The sequence below is a fragment of the Osmerus mordax genome, chromosome 1, assembly GCF_038355195.1.
Source record: "Osmerus mordax isolate fOsmMor3 chromosome 1, fOsmMor3.pri, whole genome shotgun sequence".
In the NCBI taxonomy this organism is placed as follows: domain Eukaryota; kingdom Metazoa; phylum Chordata; class Actinopteri; order Osmeriformes; family Osmeridae; genus Osmerus; species Osmerus mordax.
In genome coordinates, this window is record NC_090050.1 from 9,523,924 (window position 1) to 9,541,762 (window position 17,839).

General features: G+C 44.3%; 3 protein-coding genes across 3 annotated transcripts; all 3 read right to left on the reverse strand.

Annotated features, from left to right (window-relative positions):
• Positions 1-714: 714 nt before the first annotated feature.
• On the reverse strand, positions 715-5,854 carry sh2d5 (SH2 domain containing 5). The gene is made up of 10 exons (XM_067236839.1): positions 5,730-5,854; positions 5,100-5,212; positions 4,600-4,680; positions 4,378-4,452; positions 3,972-4,118; positions 3,270-3,470; positions 2,884-3,064; positions 2,351-2,456; positions 1,858-2,017; positions 715-1,632 (listed from the first exon to the last, which is right to left on the reverse strand). The coding sequence occupies exons 2-10, from the start codon at positions 5,202-5,204 to the stop codon at positions 1,423-1,425; spliced, it is 1,266 nt and encodes a 421-aa protein (XP_067092940.1). The 5' UTR covers positions 5,205-5,212; positions 5,730-5,854; the 3' UTR covers positions 715-1,422.
• A 419-nt stretch (positions 5,855-6,273) lies between these two features.
• Positions 6,274-13,501, reverse strand: hp1bp3 (heterochromatin protein 1, binding protein 3). The gene is made up of 12 exons (XM_067246377.1): positions 13,216-13,501; positions 12,608-12,683; positions 12,113-12,344; positions 11,713-11,866; positions 11,389-11,532; positions 11,048-11,113; positions 10,468-10,619; positions 10,116-10,206; positions 9,698-9,857; positions 9,414-9,525; positions 8,114-8,269; positions 6,274-7,708 (listed from the first exon to the last, which is right to left on the reverse strand). The coding sequence occupies exons 2-12, from the start codon at positions 12,669-12,671 to the stop codon at positions 7,273-7,275; spliced, it is 1,767 nt and encodes a 588-aa protein (XP_067102478.1). The 5' UTR covers positions 12,672-12,683; positions 13,216-13,501; the 3' UTR covers positions 6,274-7,272.
• A 1,946-nt stretch (positions 13,502-15,447) lies between these two features.
• Positions 15,448-17,839, reverse strand: LOC136948971 (threonine-rich protein-like). The gene is made up of 5 exons (XM_067243140.1): positions 17,737-17,839; positions 16,991-17,092; positions 16,711-16,884; positions 16,473-16,589; positions 15,448-16,031 (listed from the first exon to the last, which is right to left on the reverse strand). The coding sequence occupies exons 1-5, from the start codon at positions 17,786-17,788 to the stop codon at positions 15,661-15,663; spliced, it is 816 nt and encodes a 271-aa protein (XP_067099241.1). The 5' UTR covers positions 17,789-17,839; the 3' UTR covers positions 15,448-15,660.

The window sequence follows — 17,839 nt, forward strand, 5'->3', positions numbered from 1 at the left end:
AGCTATCCTCTGATTATGCTTAGGTAGTTAGTAAGTAGGCTCAACTCTAGATAGGAGTTATATCATCTGATGATGCTATGGTAGTAAGTAAACTTTAGGTAAGATGGCACATCTGTAGCATGATTTATCAAGGTCGCCATCTATGTAGATGATCAAAGTTAAAACTGAAACACTGACCTTTTTTTATTTGGCTAGTTAGCTATGCATGTTGAACGCTAACGCCGGAAAGCACTGCACCCAGCAACCCTATGGAACACATCCTGGATGGAGTTTGACAAATCTCGATTGGAGTCCTCCTCGATTTCAAACCCAACATTCATCTGCTATGAGAACCTCCTGCATTTGCGAATGACATTTTCCTGGTTATTATACATAACTCATGACGACAAATGTGAATCCAGTTGTGTAAACACCATTATCATACCCTGTCTCCTGCAGATGATCTCCTCCTACGGCGTTCCATGTTGCTAAGCTACCGCAAACTTCAACCATATAACTACGTCACTAGTGAAATGTCAAGTCGTTAATCACAGCCATCTTGGTGAGGTCGGAAATAATATGCTACTTTGAATATTTTTCCACGTATGCAATTTCATCAGTAAATGTAGGAATACCATAATTAGACATTTGATATGCTATAGTAATTAGACCCATGCAGAAAAAACTATATTGATTGATAAAAACAATTACACACAAAAAAGACCGGGATTAGTTATAGACCTATTGGAATTTATGCAGTGAAATACACAATACTCATGAAAAGATTTCACAAAATGCAGTTCCATTGGCAAACGTTTATATTAATACTTTTGTCATGAAAATATGTGCTACCGGCATTCAACGTTGTCCATTGAAAGCTTTTGACCTTTATCTAGGAGTAGAAAAAGAGTAAAAACAACTTTGAATTCACAAGTAATATTAAAAGTTAAAAAATATATACACATTTGGGAAATGGCAACACCAATTCCAAGTGCTCAAACAGTTATATCAGTTAATTCTGACACACCAATTGCACATTGAATGAATTAAAAAATGATGATTAAAGTTAGTAAGTTACTATTTAAAACCAGATAAAATACAAAAAGAAAGTGTTTCTCAAACGATAAACATAATTTGATGTGAGATTTTTTTCACCAATGTTCCCATATAATAGTCTCCCAACATTACCCAAAGTGCTCCAAGTAAAGAAACAAACCAGGGTCAACAACATTTAGAGGCTCCCCTTAAAGATAATCCATAGAACAAATAAAAACAACTATTAACAAACATCCACTACTAACCCTTCACCCAGTAAAAAAAAGTTAATACTTGATGTTTAACTAGCATCTGTAAATTATATACAGCCCCATCTAAATAAAGCATTTCCAAAGTAAAGTGAAGTGAGTCACCACATCCCAGTGCAAACTAAAAGACGATGGATATTTAAACCCATTGTTTCCGCAGGGCAGTTTTAGTAGTGTTCCTCTTGGGGCCAGTGTGTTGTCTGACAGTCTGGGCCTTGTGGCCTGTGTTTTCATCCCACTCATAGCAGTGGTTCACACGGGCACAGCTCAGAGCACACTCCAGCTCTCCCTTCATCTCTGTGTAGTGGTCTATCAAGGCCGCCAGGGAGCTGAATTCTGTGGGACATTTCTTGAAACAGAAAAGCATCCCAAAATACCATTATTAGTATGTGATTGTAGTACAGGGGAACACACACACACACACACACACCGAAGGACATAAATAATATACACTCTTCACCGACAATTTTTCTGTTTCTGTTTTCTGTTTGGTATCCACTGTTTGTATGGTCCTTTTTGATAAAAGCATATGTGAAATGAATAAAATATCCAATGTAATGTCAACTGTCCTCACCTCCAGCAGGTATGTCCCTCTGGGGGTGTTCTCCAAGGCGTGAGTGGCCAGGCCCAGGGGGGCTCGGAAGGTGAGGGAGCCACAGCCAGGCCTCCTGGGGTGGGGGCAGAGGAGGTAGGAGCCTAGCACATCCTCCAGTAGCAGGGTGGAGCTGCTGTCACTGAAACGCAGCACAATAACAAGAGTATCAAAACACCCTGGAATCCAAACCCACAGTCACGGAGGCCAGCGGGTCGATTGGAAATGCAGCACGTCGTTTAAACCAATCAAATCCCTTGCAGTTCTTTCTATGATCTACATATAAAACGGCATTTATCGTTTAACTTAACTTAGGTTATTTTTCTAAAGAAACGACGTCAATTCAAATGGAAGCATGTTCTGGAGAAGCATGTTCTGGAGAAGCATGTTCTGGAGAAGCATGTTCTGGAGAAGCATGTTCTGGAGAAGCATGTTCTGGAGCATGGTGAGGAGAGCGGTGGCCAGGTCCACTCACGTGGAGATGCCAGCCCAGCACCACACTGCCTGTGCCAGGGCTTCTTCTGTCTCAGCTAAGCTGGGGGCACGGCTCCTCCGGACTGGAATTTTGTCCTGCACTTTTTCTGTTACACACACACACACAGATATAAGATCCCTCAGGATTTGAAAACCATTGCATTCCCCGGGATCCCCCAGGGAAGTTATTCTAACAAGCTTGTATATTTTGGATGACATCCAAGACGAGCATTTTCAGAGTCACAGTCAAAGGAATGCACACAGTGAATCGAAGACACCGAGCAGAGAAAACCGACGGCAACAGAAAGTCAAAGCGTGAGGCGCCACCAGCGAGGGCCTTCCTACCCCTCGAGTGCAAGGTGAACCAAACCAGCCCCTCGCGGACGACCCTCACCTTCTCCCAGGGTGACACGACTGACACCACAGACGGTGACAGAGAGCCCACGGTGTCTCGGTGAGGGAGGGCACGGCACACATCGTCCTACCTAATGAGCCGTTTGACCCTGGAGAGCGCACTCCGCACACTCTGCCCACCTTGCGGCGAGTTGAGGCGCTCCTGGGCGAGCCGCTGTTTGAGGGGCGTGAAGGTGAAGGAGCGGTAGGCCCCCGAGCGGAGGACCTTGTTGCGGATGGCCTTGCAGCGCACCAAGGACGGAGAGGAGGTGAACACGTCCTCGTGTTTGCTCGGAGGTTCCTCCGAGGGCTTTGAAAACACCTGCAGGAGGGGTGAGACTAAACTTCACAACTAGCCAGAAAACACCAGCCGTTTCACATTAGGATTCATGACCTGGTTGAAAACCAGGACTATACTGATTCACACATCCCAAGTTAACCATGGAGGCAGCTTCTTCCTGTGTTCCTATAAACCAAGGCTAGCCACTGATCGACAAACATCCAGGCAGGGCAGTGCGTGTTCGAACCTTCTCCCAAGGCAGCAGGCCACTGGTCGGGGCTCGTCTGAAGGACACCAGGGCGCTGACACTGAGGGGCAAGCCATGGTTGAGGAGGGAGGGGTTGCGGCGGGGGAGGGGTCCTGCAGGCACCTCTTGGGACTCCTCAGGGTGCTTCTCCAGGTAAGACAGCTGGAAGCAGCGGCAGAGCAGCAGGTTCAGGAACTGGGCCTGAGAGAGAGAGGGGGGCGGCCGAGAGGTGGATGGAAAGATTGGAGAGATAGAAGTGGATACGACAATACGGCATCACGTTTACACATTTTGCAGACACGTAACATGAGACAACTTGAGTGAACTGTTAGTGAAGGAATAGTCTGAGTTGCATCTTATGGAAGGTAAATAACTGTTAAACAGTTAACTAAGTCTTAACTAGATTTACAAGGATCTTTCTTTTAGTTAACTTTATTGCCATACAAAGGATACAAGGACAATACAACATTGATGATGTCTGACACAGAGAGGGGTGGCAGAGAAAGGGATGGAAAGAGATTAACTTTTGACTTTACCAATGAAAACAATGTATCGACTATTAAGCTAAAATAACTTGTTTTTGGCCAACAACAGATCACGCAAAATAATGTTTCATATGCAAATACCCATGCAGATTGAGAAGATCCATATTCTAATAACAAATAGCCATCAATCAAAGTGCTCCAGTTAGCTTGTGCCTACCGCTCTGGCGTGCCTGGCATTGAATAGGTGGCAGTAGAGCTGTCCGTCTGGGCTACCAGGGTTGTGGGAGATGAAGGCGAACTGGGCGTCGGAGGGGCGGGCGGTGGAGAGAGACACTCGACACAGTGCATGGGCCATCAGGAGGGTCTATACACACACACACACCGCAAAGACACCCATACACAAACCCACAGATGTAAACAAATACAAGCCCACACCAATACACACAGACACACACACACACAGATGTAGGACAATAGAAACACTGCATTTCAGACAAAGACAGCGAACTTTCGCTGGTTTACACGCAGACGGGAACTGTCTGTCTTCTACTAAGGTCCCGGGACACTGATAACGGTTGTCCCCAGCAACCACAGAAGGATCTGTTCTTAACGGGGAGCCTAACCATCTCGTCCTCATCATACATCTTCACGCCACGGATGGAGAACTTCAGGGACACAGCTCTCCTTCGCTTGCAGGTCTGAGTTATAAAAAGAGCACAGAGAAGCTTGTAAGTGCAGCTCCACATACTCCAATAAAAACTATTGTTTTGGCATTTATATAATAATATATAACAATTATTATTTTTTATTTTTTTCCGTTACAAGATATTTGTCCCAAAGATCACCTTGAGAGACTTGAGCTGTCGATGCAGTTGCTGGATCTGGTCATCCAAACAGCAGTCATCAATGGGAAAGGATCCCACATACTATAAAGTTAAAAGGAGGTGAGAATACAGCAAACTAGATGCAAGATCATGTCACTTGATGTTTCAACACACTTTGTTAAAATGGTGTAATCACTTCCACTACACAATGGTGTATGAAATCTAATTAATTTAGATGTGTACAGCCTTTTTACAAGGAATGTCACAGTGGGCTTCACACAGATTTGCACAGGGCAGCATCTATAACTGCCCTAAACCCTCAACGAGGAAAAGGAAAAACTCCCAAGAAAACTCAGAAAGAAGAAATTGAGAAACCTTGGGAGGAGCAATTCCTTGAGGGATCCCCTCCACTAGAGACAGTTGGTGTCACGGTTGAATGACAGTAACTCTCCTCAGCAAACCTGTTTTGCAGTGACTTCATGTCGGTTACGGCGGAGGAGTAAGCTGTGGTCTCAACCTACCTCCGCTGATCTGGTGACCGTCCCATCGTCTTTCACAGCCGTCTCGCCCATCCTTTCGCTGGAATGTGAGGTTTCTGAACAGGAATTGTGGCCCCCTTCAGTCATCTGCTGTTCTAAGATGACAGGAGGAGTTGCAACTAAAAAACAGCACAGCTTGTTAAACTATTTCTATAATCAGATTGAGCTAGTCGTGCTTTCTTGAAAGCCAAAGTTGTAGCCTACTGTCTAAAAGTGTAAATTGAAGTACCAGGGTCGAGGCAGGATCAGCGCAAGAGAATTGATCTAACTATTTTCTCCAAGCTAGCCCACCTGTGTTGTCGAGATCTACACCACCTGGGTTATATCTTGCTCATGGGTATAAAACAACTTCTAATTGTCAATCTATAAATTAAGCGACAAGACAGATCTAACCGATGAAAGAACGGCCCCACATTCGTAGTCCACATATTAGTCCGTTTATTTTTAATTTGCGTCGGATCATTGGAACCTCAAACAATAACGCACGGACAGACGGAGCTCTGGAATGCAATAGCGCAATGTGTAGGCCTACATGTCAAAATTAGTCTACCTGGACCCCGCAAGTAAAAATAGGTAATCTTATAATTTAGTTCAAGATGAAGAATCTCTTACTCAATCTCCAGTCAACGCTTTGTGTCAAACACGAATGCCCTCGCGGCCGAAGTCCCAAACACTGATTTCCCACTTTCCCGACAGTTTCAGTTTGATGAAACACACCTTATCAGCTTCACGCCCACAACGCGTTCTACACTTTCCCCAGTGCTGTTTATTTTCTGTGTCTGTCTGGGCGTGTTGGGCTTGGAACGGCACCAGTAACACCCCCACTAGTCCAGCATACGTTTTATACTTCATTTTTTTACAATGAAATTCAATCAAAAAGGAACACAGAGAATGCACTATTTCCCTGTTGATTCCCTCGAGATGATATTTCACCCGTAGCCTAAATCCCCAACAGACTGTTGTGCAACAGCAGCATTTTGTCTCCCTAGTAAAGTTTCCTGCTTCTGCGTTGTTTCCAGTGGGATCCCGACGTTATTGTATGTAATGTAGGCTACTTCTGCCACATCAGCAACTACGTGCTATAGCTTCCCTTAATGCCTTTATTCCAATGCGTGCCCCCACCTTCCTCCACCACCAAAGAATGAAGGACGAGCAGTGGAGTACAAATATAGCCATTTTATTAATGACTGAGAGGAAAAAAGCATAACAGAAAGGAGAACGTGCATGCTGGGCAATACGGTACAGTATGTATGAGCTTACTTCCTTCAAAACAAATGTCAGTCATTCATAGCACATCGAATATAAATGGCTGTCTGATAAGAGATCTGTTACAGAGCCTTACAAGTTTACAACCAATACATTTTGAATAGACCTTTTTCACATCAAAATGACATGATCCCTGCTATTTAACGGTAGAGCTGCAAATAACACTATGCATTCTGAAATCCGTTTTTTAATCAATCAAATGTCCTCATTCAGGTAATAAAATTCCACTCAAACTGAAATATCTTTCCAGTACGTTTCTAATCCTCTTTGAACTCGTGACGATGGGAAGTCATGGTCCACCGCTGCGCTTTATTCCTCAAAACGAGAGACTTGAAGCACAGCCCAAGTTCTTTCTGTCACCATCCGCTTCATAAACTCAGTTTATGTTTCAATTTTGTTCTTCAACAGTCCTTAGTCAGAAAGAGAAGCGGTATCGGATACTTAGCTGACAGTATTGGATACAAGGAATGTGTGCTGATAACATTTGGGGAGGAAGTGAATAAGCATGAAAAATATATAAAATAAAAAAGCCAATTTAATTCTAGTAGAGTATGTCAGGCCTCTGCCTATAAATTAATCAGAGGACGTGTGAGAGAAGGAATACAGATGGAGGACTGATGTATCTTTTTCACACCTTAAAATTGCCTTTCTACGCAATGGCATTTAAAACATGGGTTAAAAAATTATAATAAATCAACCTGACAACTTGCCATAATACAGTAAACTGACTTTACAGATAACAGTCACATCCTTATCCTACAAAGAATACTAGTCTCCAGAAGACGCCAAAAAAAAAAAGGAGCGGGATGATAGGCTGAGAACTGCCATCTTCAGAGCTACACGGTTAGCCTGCTGGAGACAGGCTGTCATGATCTCACTTCCTGTGACCTCACTTCCGGCCCCGCGCAGACTTGCGTGCTGCTGGCTTGGTCTTCACCGCTGACTTGGCTGCTGGCTTGGCTGGGGGCAACTTTTTGGCCGCGGGCCGTTTGGTCGCCCTACTGGTGAGCTTTTTGGCGACCGGTGTCTTAGGCTTCCTGGCTGGGGCTGCCTTCTTGACAGGTGTGGATTTAGCTGGTGGTGGTGGAGCCTTCTTGGGGGGGGCAGCTTTGCTGGCTGCTGCAGGTTTCTTTGCTGGGGGGACTGGTTTCCTGGCTGGCGGAGGGGCAGACTTTCTTGCTGGTGGTGCTAATTTCTTGGCAGGAGGGGGAGCCTTTTTCCCAGGGGCAGGTCTCTTGCCCTTGGCCTTTGATTGGCTGGCTGGTCTGGGCTTCTTGCTGGGTGGAGGGCGGCGCGCTTTAGGGGCGGGCCTCTTCTGGGCTTTCCTAAGGGTCAGATTTGAACAAACACACTTACTGAGAGGGTCAGATGTTGAGATCTTACTAGGGGTGTAACGATACACTCAGCTCACGATTCGATACACATCATGATACTGGGTTCACGATACAATATGCATCACGATTTAATGATTTACTTCCAAAACATTCCAAAAGTCAATAACTTTCTTTGTTGTACATACGACTTAGTTAACTCAGTTCAAGTGATTTCTGTGAATACACGAGTGACGCAGATGCAGAGCAGGTCGCGTGGTAGTAGCTCAACCAATAGGATAAAACGGACATCATATTATAATATATAGCCATAACTCTACGATGCATATTATAACATTTTTGCATTGCGATATATTGTGACACCCCTACATCTTATACCCAACACACACACACACACACCTCTTAGGAGGGGGAGGAGGTTCATCATCCTCCGACGACTCTTCCTCTGACTCCTCTTCCTCCTCAGAGGAGGATTCCTCGGAGGATGAGTCCACGGTCCTCCGGCGCTTGGGCTTCTCCACAGGCTTATGTTTATCTGGGAACAACACGGCTGGGCTGTGGAACACAAGGAGACAGTGAGTAACATTCTCGGGTTTAATGGTTCACAAAGGTCACAATTCGGTTCAATACGACACAGTAGTGTCACGGTTCGGAATGTTTCCACTAGAGCAAAAGAAAGTTGAAATGCAGGGGCCTGGATACGAATCCAGTTCAGGCCATTTCCTGCACCTCTTCCCCTCTCTCCCTGCTTTCCTGTCTCTCTCTCTCCAACTGGCTCATCAATAAATATTTAAAAAAAGGAAATGCCAGAGACATTTCCTTGATGCATCATTTGGGCTGTCTTGTGGAGCGCTGTGGCACTAAGAACATTATATTTCACACAATTTAATAGTTTAAAAAATGTCCAGATATAATAGGATTAGTCCAACAAATTGTTCGGTTTGTAAATGGTACCAAAACAAAAGACCAAGTATCAAATGGTTCAACACAAATGTGTATGGTTACACCCCTAACAATGAGGTGTGTGTGTGTTGAGTCTATCTAGGACCCACCACTTCTCTAATGACTGCAGTGATGCAGGGTAAAGGAGGGGTAGAGTAAGTCATCAGTAACACAAAGGCATGGACAAAGTCCAAAAGTCTGCTCTGACCACATCACTAAAATGACCAATTAAAAAGCAGGACTCAAGTCCTGTTAAACTTAGTTCATTAGTAAACATTCAGTGAGTGCTGCATCAACTACGCTATACTACAGTACATACTTCTGAAACTGGGCTAGTACTGCCAGTTCTTTCTTAGCTGAGGTAGCAAGTTATTCCTAACCTGTAGAGCTACGGGTTAGACAGCAGGTGGGATACCTGGGGTAGTAAGTTACCAGGGGTATTAAGAGAAGGGGTGTTGGTAGGGTACTTTTTTTAAACAGCTAGTTCTTCCTAACCTGGGGTAGAAAGGGTAGGAAAGCTAGTAGGGTACTTTAAACAGTGGTGTACTGGGGGGATCCTGCTTACATTTACATTTAGCAGACACTCTTATCCAGAGCGACTTACAGTAAGTACAGGGACATTCCCCCCGAAGCAAGTAGGGTGAAGTGCCTTGCCCAAGGACACAACGTCATTTGGCATGGCTGGGAATCGAACAGGCAACCTTCAGATTACTAGCCCGACTCCCTAACCGCTCAGCCATCTGACTCCACTGCTCACCTGGGGTAGTAAGGGTAGGAGAGCTGGTAGGTTCCAGTGAGGCCGTTCCCAGTGATCTGCTCCATCCAGCCCATCATTTTACACTTCTGCAGGGTCTTCTTCAGGGTGTTCACTAAGGCAGGGGGACAAGACAACATCAGAGCTAGGCAGGCTGGCAGGAGAGGGATTCTATAAGAGGCTCTATCCAGGTACACTCATAGACACACTGGTCTTGGGGGTAGAGCAGGTGTAGTCATCTCAAAGGGTGGTGGTGAATTTGGGGTGAGGTAGAGAAGTGGACTCACCCAGGCGGTATTCTACGTTGTCCTTGTTTGTCTCGACCAGGTGCTTGCGGAGTGTGGGGATGCTGCAGGTCTTGGGCTCGTTCATGGCCGTGATGGCGGTGAAGATGGCGTCCTCCAGGGGCCCCCCTTTCATCAGGATCTTGTCCCCAGCACGCTTCAGCTGGGGGGGGAGGGAGGGGAGGCAAGGTCTGAGATGAAGCTTCCCATTCTCTCAAAACATGACTGGGATAGGTTACAGTAGGGTAGACACAAACATACTGTTGCTCATCCTCTCCATGTTATATCTAAAGTTAAAGATGTAGTAAGGAAACAGTGACTTAGGGACTTGTGGTGCCAACCAAACAAATGTCAAACCAATGCCCCCCCCCTACTCCAACCATGCTAAATTAGATCCCTTCATTCGTGATGGACGACTTACCTGGAAGGTTCCGGATGCTCCTTTACCAGTAATCTGCTCCAGGTGTCCCTTCTCCACGGCTCTCACCAGAGCCGACTTGAGGATGTCCGGCCTGAGAGATGAACCAGAGAACCACATCACCGTCAACTTCATGCAAGTGTCACTCTGACAGTGGCTGTGTTGCGTCAGTTCAGTGAATTGTGTGAAGGTGGGGGACTACTTGGGGAAGGAGTGATGCGGGGTGTGTGTGTGGGGGGTATTATCAGACAAATCTACAGAGGTTTGGCTCACATACTACGTCCTTTTTGGACGTAGTATGTGAGGTCACATTTGACCTCAATACAACCCCCCGCTAACCGTGTCGGAGTCCTACCTGTTCTCCACGTTGAAGTGGGGGAAGTGTTGCTCCACATACTTCTTGATGAGGATGTAGGAGGCCTCTTTGGGCTCACAGAGGCGTGTGATGATGAGGGGCAGGGCGTCGCCCAGGGACTCTGCCTTCATGCCGGGAGTCACGGTCGGCTTCTGACAAGACAGCATCTGACGTTAACACCACGTGCTCCCTGCAATGCACTGTAACAGGCCGTTTATCGTATGTAGGAGTGCATTTGAGACCCTGTACATTTTCAAAATGGCCGCCGGCGTACATTTCAGGGGGTAATACAGGCTCAAACGTTGAGAAAAGCTCAACTTCTAGGTCCATACAGATGATTAAGACCAATCAGAGAAGATGTTCCTGCACTGTAGCCTATCGGTATGTCGCCGACACATTTGCAGCACGCCCACCTTAGTAGTACGCTGTGGTTGGAACATTCCGTATACCTTCTCAGAGAGGAGCCAAACAATGTTGGCTAGCTCAGCACCTCTGTTAGAATCATGGATTGATCACTGAACACCAGGAGGACCACATCTAGTACACAGCAGTTGCGTCACCGAAGTGTGACCTGGCTGACCTTAGCGGCTGGTTTGGGCGGCTGCTTCCCGATGGTGAAGCTTCCAGAGAATCCCTTCCCCTTCAGCTGTGGAGGAGACACACAGGGGGAAATGAGTTCATATCAAGGAAATCAAAAGCAACAGTACAACAACAAACGTATTTGACATCAGTAGTTTCTAGATCAAATCTATAAATTCCCCAGTCAACATGGCTCAGTGGTATAGCACGTTCAGAGGTCCCAGGTTCAAATCCCTGCCTCTGTCGCTTTGGACAACACCGTCCGCTGAATGAATGCATCATTATAACAAAGCGGGGGATAACAGGTGGGTGGGTGGCCGGGGGGAGACCTCGCTATCTTACCTGTTTGATGGTCCCTTTCTCCACCTGCCTCTGCAGAGCTTTCTTCAGGAGGTATTTCCTCTTGTCCAGCTCCAGGTTAGGGTATTTATTTACGATGTACTTCATCACCGAGTAGACTGAGGCGCCGGTCTTGTCCTTGCAGGACTGCAGAGAGCAAGCAGACGCGCACCGAGATGAGTGTGTTGCTCAAGCGAGTGTGTGCGTGTGCATGAGCAGATGCGTGTGTGTTAGCGCGTGGCTCTACGAACCAAGTGGTTACGGTTGGACAGCGTTCATGTGGTGACAACACAAGAGAAGTGAATTAAGGGTGCCACACACACACACCTCAACAGCCTCAAAGAGGATGTCGTCCACCTTGGGTTGGTTGCCCGCAAACTTGGTGGTGACCACCACCTTTTTGCTGGCGGAAAGGGTAGCCCATGCAGGAACGGTCCTTTTCATTGGCTTCTTGGGTTTCTCTTTCACTCCATCCTTCTCTCTGCAGCCAAGGCAGAAGACACAAGACATTCCTTTTAAATTGCAAAGCACCAAATGGGCACATCAATTGAAATCTTGCAACCAAAATCGCAAGACTGAGAAAGCCAACTTCTAAATCGCTCCTTTTTAGGCATGGCAACATGCCTAATCATCCAAAATCATTTTGCGCGCCGAGACGGCTACTCTCGCGGGAAAACCTGGAATTAACGAAGGACGTGCCAGTCAAATCGCACAACATCCAACTCACTCTTTCTTTTCCGCCTCCTCCCCCTCGGCTTTCTTCTCCTCGGCCTTCTCTCCGGCGGACTCGTCTGCGTTTTTCTCGCCCTCCTCCGCCTTCTCGCCGTTCTCTTTAGGCGCTTCTCCTCCTTCCGCCTCTTCGCCTTCGGCCGCCTCCTCGCCCTGCTTGGCCCCGGGGGCTGGGGCCGCTGCCACCCCCTCCCCTACGGATGCCGACTCCTCAGAGCTGGCATCAGGCTCTGGAGATATGTAGAAGACAGGTAGGTGGGTGGGTAGTTAGGTAGGATACAGGTAAAGAGCGTGAGAGAGAGAGAGAGAGAGAGAGAGAGAGAGAGAGAGAGAGAGAGAGACTCATTGAGAATGGGCATCACATTTGGCAATACTCCCATTTAGTCAGGGGGTGTGAGGGTGGTCTGAAAAGGCCCTGGTGGTACACATACATGCAAACATCGCATTAGTTGATTTTCGGTCCTTACGTTGACGTGTCTAGTATTGAACTCACCTGCTTCTGGTGCCGCGGAAGGAGCAGTCTCCTGGTTAGACCCAGCAGCACGACGTATCGGCATAACTCAAATGACCTAGGAGTGACAATAAAAACATGGATTTACCAAACAAAGCCGGCTGTAGTAAGCTGGTGTAAACATTTCACAGTACAAGATCCACAATGGAAAAAGTAGTCTTTGACTGATCGCTAGCTTTCAACTGCCTCTGTTTAGTCAGTAACCCAAACGTCAATCATTCCGTTGGCCTGTGCATTTAACGTAAACAGCACGATGGCAGCACCTCCATTAAATGTATGGATGAACGTTTAATGCATAGGCTACAACTCGATTAAGTGTTCTGTAATTTGGTAGATGTTAATGCATGAATCGTGCAGACGTTGTGATGCCATTAAAGCATCTTATTGTGTATGAAAGACACGTCTCTGACGAATAACTCGGAATATGGCCATTTTGTCCATTTAGTCCTCACACAGTAATGGCGCTGAAAAGACTCGAGTATAAAACAGACAAAGTTCCATTGAAGGATAAAGCGAATGCAACATGGACTTCGTTCAGCTTATAGGTGTCATATGCAACGGAAAATATTTACAATTATCCAAAAACCTACCTTTACACTGCCTAATAAAACGATGAAGAAATATTATGCAGCACTCCGCTTTATTTAGAATTCTCTGTTTACGTGCCCCTCCCCCTAAAACGTACACGTAGCAGCGTAGCGGTGACGTCGGGGGGGTTCTTTGTTCGTTGATAAAAAAAAATATATATACAGATCAATATTAAATTGGCAAAAAAAACTAATTATATTCCTTTCGTACGTTATCGTGCGACAAAACGTAATCGTTTTCAATATTAATTTCAAAAGTGAAAACCCTAATATGACCGATCAGCCCAATTCGTTTAAAACAATTTGTGTTTTAAGACCCATAGCTGTAAGCATTGTTTTCCAAGTTTATGATTTATTGTAACTGGCATAGCAGGTTTTCATTAATAAGTTGTTCCCATTGATTGTAGAAAACCATTAAGTATTTTCATTCATAATGCTGATGGGTCATGCTTAAAACCTCCAGAATGTAGCCTACTTTGACCAAAAACAGGTTCAAGTTGTCGATCTTTCCGTCAAGCCTAGGGGCCTATACGTGAACTGCAGTGAGCTAAAAGCGTACTAGAAACTGCAAAATACCCAGAGCAAGCACAAAGACGCTGGGGTGAAGTGGGGACAGGGGCTGTCTGCGTCCCGTACGGTTTACCCCGGGGAAAGTTGGTTTCAGGTTCGATTCAACAGACATTTGCGGTTTCAAACCTCAATAGGTTTCGAAAAACTAAAGCCAAAGTATAAGAATTAGCGTCACATTGTTGGGAAAAATAACGTACAATATTTCACACATTTTATCTTCACAATTCAGACATTGGTTCGCTTTCAAAACTTAATAAAGATCTAGAAATGCAGCCGCATTACGGATTTCCATCTGGCAGAGCCAAAGACCGTGTACAAAGTGCAGGCGATACATTTAATTTAATTCGTTTGTAATGTTTTGTATTTCAATAGCTCCTCGGTCATGTGACCAACTCCTTAAACTACTTTCAGATTATCCACAAATTACTAACAATCAACGATGGACTGAGATGCACACATGCATATTAGCTCCAAGACACGCCCATTCGCTGATGTTTACAGTGACCATTCAGCTTTGCCAAGCCCTCAGCCCCAGGTGTCAAAGTCCCTCTAGCCTGGCTCCCCTCCAAGCTTCTTCCACCAGAATGACCTCTACATTAGGAAAGCCTTCTTCCAAATTTCATAGAACTGGGTAGTTTCACAGAGTTCACCTGAATACCATTAGTATTTTGGATGTGTCGTGCTTCTTTGCATCCATGTCTACGTAATGGCCACCCATTTCCTCATGTGGCCGTTTGACATTCTAACCTTAATCTGATGATTCAAAGTCCATGTTAATAAGATGTCTATCCTTCATTTAGCATCATATGGTACATTATCACCATCTATGCTCTCCATCATGGCTAGAATCCAGTGACTATGGAATGGGACCAGATTTAAATCAGCACAACGGGCAAGAAAGAATAAATGTTAGATGAATAAGAAAGAGTGAAAGCCAGGACCGAAAGAGGGACATGGTAAAGAAGAACATAGGAAAACGAACAGTTAGGGGGACAGAAGAAACCAGAAACTTTACTAAGCCATCAGATCCAGATGGCCAGGCCTGTGTAAGGGTTGGGTGTCTAAGGTAGTCCACCATTCAGACAAACTGATGCCCCTATTTCTCTTGCCTGATGAAAAGAGAAACCGACCACTTCTAAATCCATGTGCTTGTCCGCTTAGTCTAACTGTGCGTGGTTGTGTATGACTGTGTTGGATCCACATACAAGCCTGTGCTGTTGTGAAGTTGATGAAGTAGCCTACATAAGACGTGATGTGTAACTGTATGTCACAGAAGTCCAGGGGGATGGGGGGGGGGGGACACAAAATCCCGGACAATTTTGGAACAGTAACACAGTTACGTTGCCCTTCCGTTGCCTCAACGTCATTCGATGACCAAACATTAGTGAAAGACGCCAGTAGGTAACGGCAACGTCACAAAATGACGTGCCAGTCCGTAACCGCGACCTCCTAGCAACGTAATTTTGTGACGTTGCCAGTCCGTAACCGACGTTAATTAAGTAACCTATATTTCTCAATTCTAATGCTTAAATTGGGGCGGTTCATATGCAGACCTCATTTGCCCAAAATGCTACTTGTTCTTGTATAATAGGCTACACAGTAGCCAACTTTAGGAGGACTATTTGTGTGATGTGATTTGTCAAGCTTATCATAAACAAGGAAGCATTTCAGAATCAGAATGTGTTTTATTCGCCATGAACGTTTGCACAGACAAGGAATTTACTTTGACAGGAAGGTGTATACATTCAACATATAGGAATCTTAACTTAAATATGTGGTCTACCTATACTAAAGGAGAGTCAGTTTTAGTTTTCGATAATTAATTCAGTTTCAGTCCTTCTGGTGGCTGCATAGGTGCTTTGTCGAAACCCCCTTATTCTAACAGACAGCAAAGATTATGAGTCCGAGCAGCAGATGGATCATACTCAGTCTGAAACAGAAGGCGTCACTGGTAGTAGTTGTGGTTGTTGTGGTTGTTGTTGTAGGTGCGGCTGTTGTTGTAGGTGCGGTTGTTGTTGTAGGTGCGGCTGTTGTTGTAGGTGCGGTTGTTGTTGTAGGTGCGGTTGTTGTTGTAGGTGCGGTTGTTGTTGTTGTGGCATTATTGCACAAACTGGTACCACAACAGGATGGTCCACTGCTTATGTTTCCAACGCTTTGCATGAAAGGAAGGCTACCCAGGCTTATAGCAGCTGCACACAGATTTGTAGATACACAGCCAAAAATTGGAAAAGGGCTGGACCCAATTGTCACTGTAGAGGAAAAATCATCGTTTAACTACACATCCTCCATTGTTTTAAGTTTGCTAATTAATTAAAATAAGTAATACCACAATGTAATATACTTAAAATATCAGAAATAAAAGTATTTTCACTCTGTACGTGTTTATTACTGTACTTTGAATACTATTGATTTATGACATGTAACATTTTGGGAATATTAGAACATCAAAACTTAACTAGTCACTATAGCTGTCATATGAATGCAGTGCAGTAAAAAGTACAATAACTACCATTGATATTTAGTGGACTATAAGTATTAAGTAGCACATCATATAAATACTACAAATAATATAGAACAGCACTTCTTTACTTTCTTCCACTGGATGATTTTCCAGATCTCACATGTAGTTGGTTTGAGATACTTCAAGGTTGTAAAATACTTCTTGGAAACCACATATGATTAAGACTCACCACTCGCTGCAAAGCACTGGTCCTCTTCCCCCCTACATTGTACTTGAGAAGTACATTGAGAGGTCATGGGGTCACAAGTGAAACACCTTAGGGTGTTATCTGTCTGAGCAGCAGGGACTGAAACAGAAAATAATTTAAGTTGTTTGACAAAGAGAGAACATTTAAGCTTCACAAAATGTAAGCGTGTCTATTTTGTATTTTTTCATCTTACATTAGGTATTTATTTATCTGTACTTACATGGTAGAGTGTTTATGTTGCAATTATCTGTGTTGCAGCACTTAGTAGATGCAACTGCACCCAAAACACCCAAGTTGGCTGAAAATGTCTGATTTGAAATTTCTCGGGCTGGACACATGGAGGATGATGCACACGCCTTGAATATTTGCTGTACTGTAGTTCCATATGAAGTGGCTGCAAAATAAAAAGTTGAGTTTGTGAATATTAACGGAAAGAACACATAACTCTGCATTACATTTATTTCACTTAAAAGTAGAACATGGTGTAAAGAAATGCCCACCTTGAATGGAAGCTGTTACACACATCGTCTCTGAGGAACATGTGACTGGCGTTGTGGTTGAACACTGCTCATCTGTACAAGTCTGACACTGAAGTGCCACAGCTAAAATGTGGAGAAAAATTTGTCAATGAATAATGAACACATGTCAAATGTCAAATCAAATATCTAAAGTGTATTGATGGTTTGTGAAGACTGAAAAGTCATCTTCTTCTACTTCTTCCCCTTTTTCGTAAAATGGATTGTAAATAATATGAGGTTGTAATTTCAAAAAATGGTTTAAGTGTCTAACTACTTGACTTTACTCCAGCACACATATTTATATACTTCTACAGCCAAGTCTTGTCATGTATATTGCCTAAGAATTTTAATGTATCAAATATATATTGATTTTGTATAATTGTTTTTAATTTACTCATTTTTATTTTTCATTTTGCTGTATTCGTTATTCTGAATGGTCTTTATCCCTTTCCTGCCCCTTTAGACTGCTTCTTCTGCTACTGTATTTTGACATGTGAATTTACCCTTTAAATATGATCTTTTCCATCTTAACCATAATTTTCAAGGGTTGGACATTTGTCTTGGTTAATTCTAATATATCTTCCGGAGATATCAAGAGTCAGATTTAAAATCCTTCCTAAAAAAATAGTTCTGGTAAATAAAAAATGTATGAAACTTTGTTCATATGCTCTATTGTTTTCAGAAAATATATTGGAAGAATAAGTACAACTGTACAAAAGTACATTTACCTGTGCTGGAGAGTGCCCAGATGAGAGTCAGACAAAGGATCAGCTTCTTCATGATGAACAGGTAAGTACTGAGGATTACTTTCCTTAGACGGCGCTACACTTT

What these genes read in the sequence shown, in the direction of transcription:
- LOC136948971 (XM_067243140.1), bottom strand. Translation starts at nt 17,788, where the DNA reads ATGAAGAAGCTGATCCTTTGTCTGACTCTCATCTGGGCACTCTCCAGC. An exon ending in TGTAACAGCTTCCATTCAAG is followed by an intron (nt 16,885 to 16,990) that starts GTGGGCATTTCT and finishes TTTATTTTGCAG; the next exon opens with CCACTTCATATGGAACTACA. An exon ending in CAACATAAACACTCTACCAT is followed by an intron (nt 16,590 to 16,710) that starts GTAAGTACAGAT and finishes TTTCTGTTTCAG; the next exon opens with TCCCTGCTGCTCAGACAGAT.
- sh2d5 (XM_067236839.1), bottom strand. Translation starts at nt 5,204, where the DNA reads ATGACTGAAGGGGGCCACAATTCCTGTTCAGAAACCTCACATTCCAGC. An exon ending in GCCTGCTGCCTTGGGAGAAG is followed by an intron (nt 3,065 to 3,269) that starts GTTCGAACACGC and finishes CCCCTCCTGCAG; the next exon opens with GTGTTTTCAAAGCCCTCGGA. An exon ending in GAGGGACATACCTGCTGGAG is followed by an intron (nt 1,633 to 1,857) that starts GTGAGGACAGTT and finishes TTCTGTTTCAAG; the next exon opens with AAATGTCCCACAGAATTCAG.
- hp1bp3 (XM_067246377.1), bottom strand. Translation starts at nt 12,671, where the DNA reads ATGCCGATACGTCGTGCTGCTGGGTCTAACCAGGAGACTGCTCCTTCC. An exon ending in TCCTCTTTGAGGCTGTTGAG is followed by an intron (nt 11,533 to 11,712) that starts GTGTGTGTGTGT and finishes TGCTCTCTGCAG; the next exon opens with TCCTGCAAGGACAAGACCGG. An exon ending in GAGCATCCGGAACCTTCCAG is followed by an intron (nt 9,858 to 10,115) that starts GTAAGTCGTCCA and finishes CTCCCCCCCCAG; the next exon opens with CTGAAGCGTGCTGGGGACAA.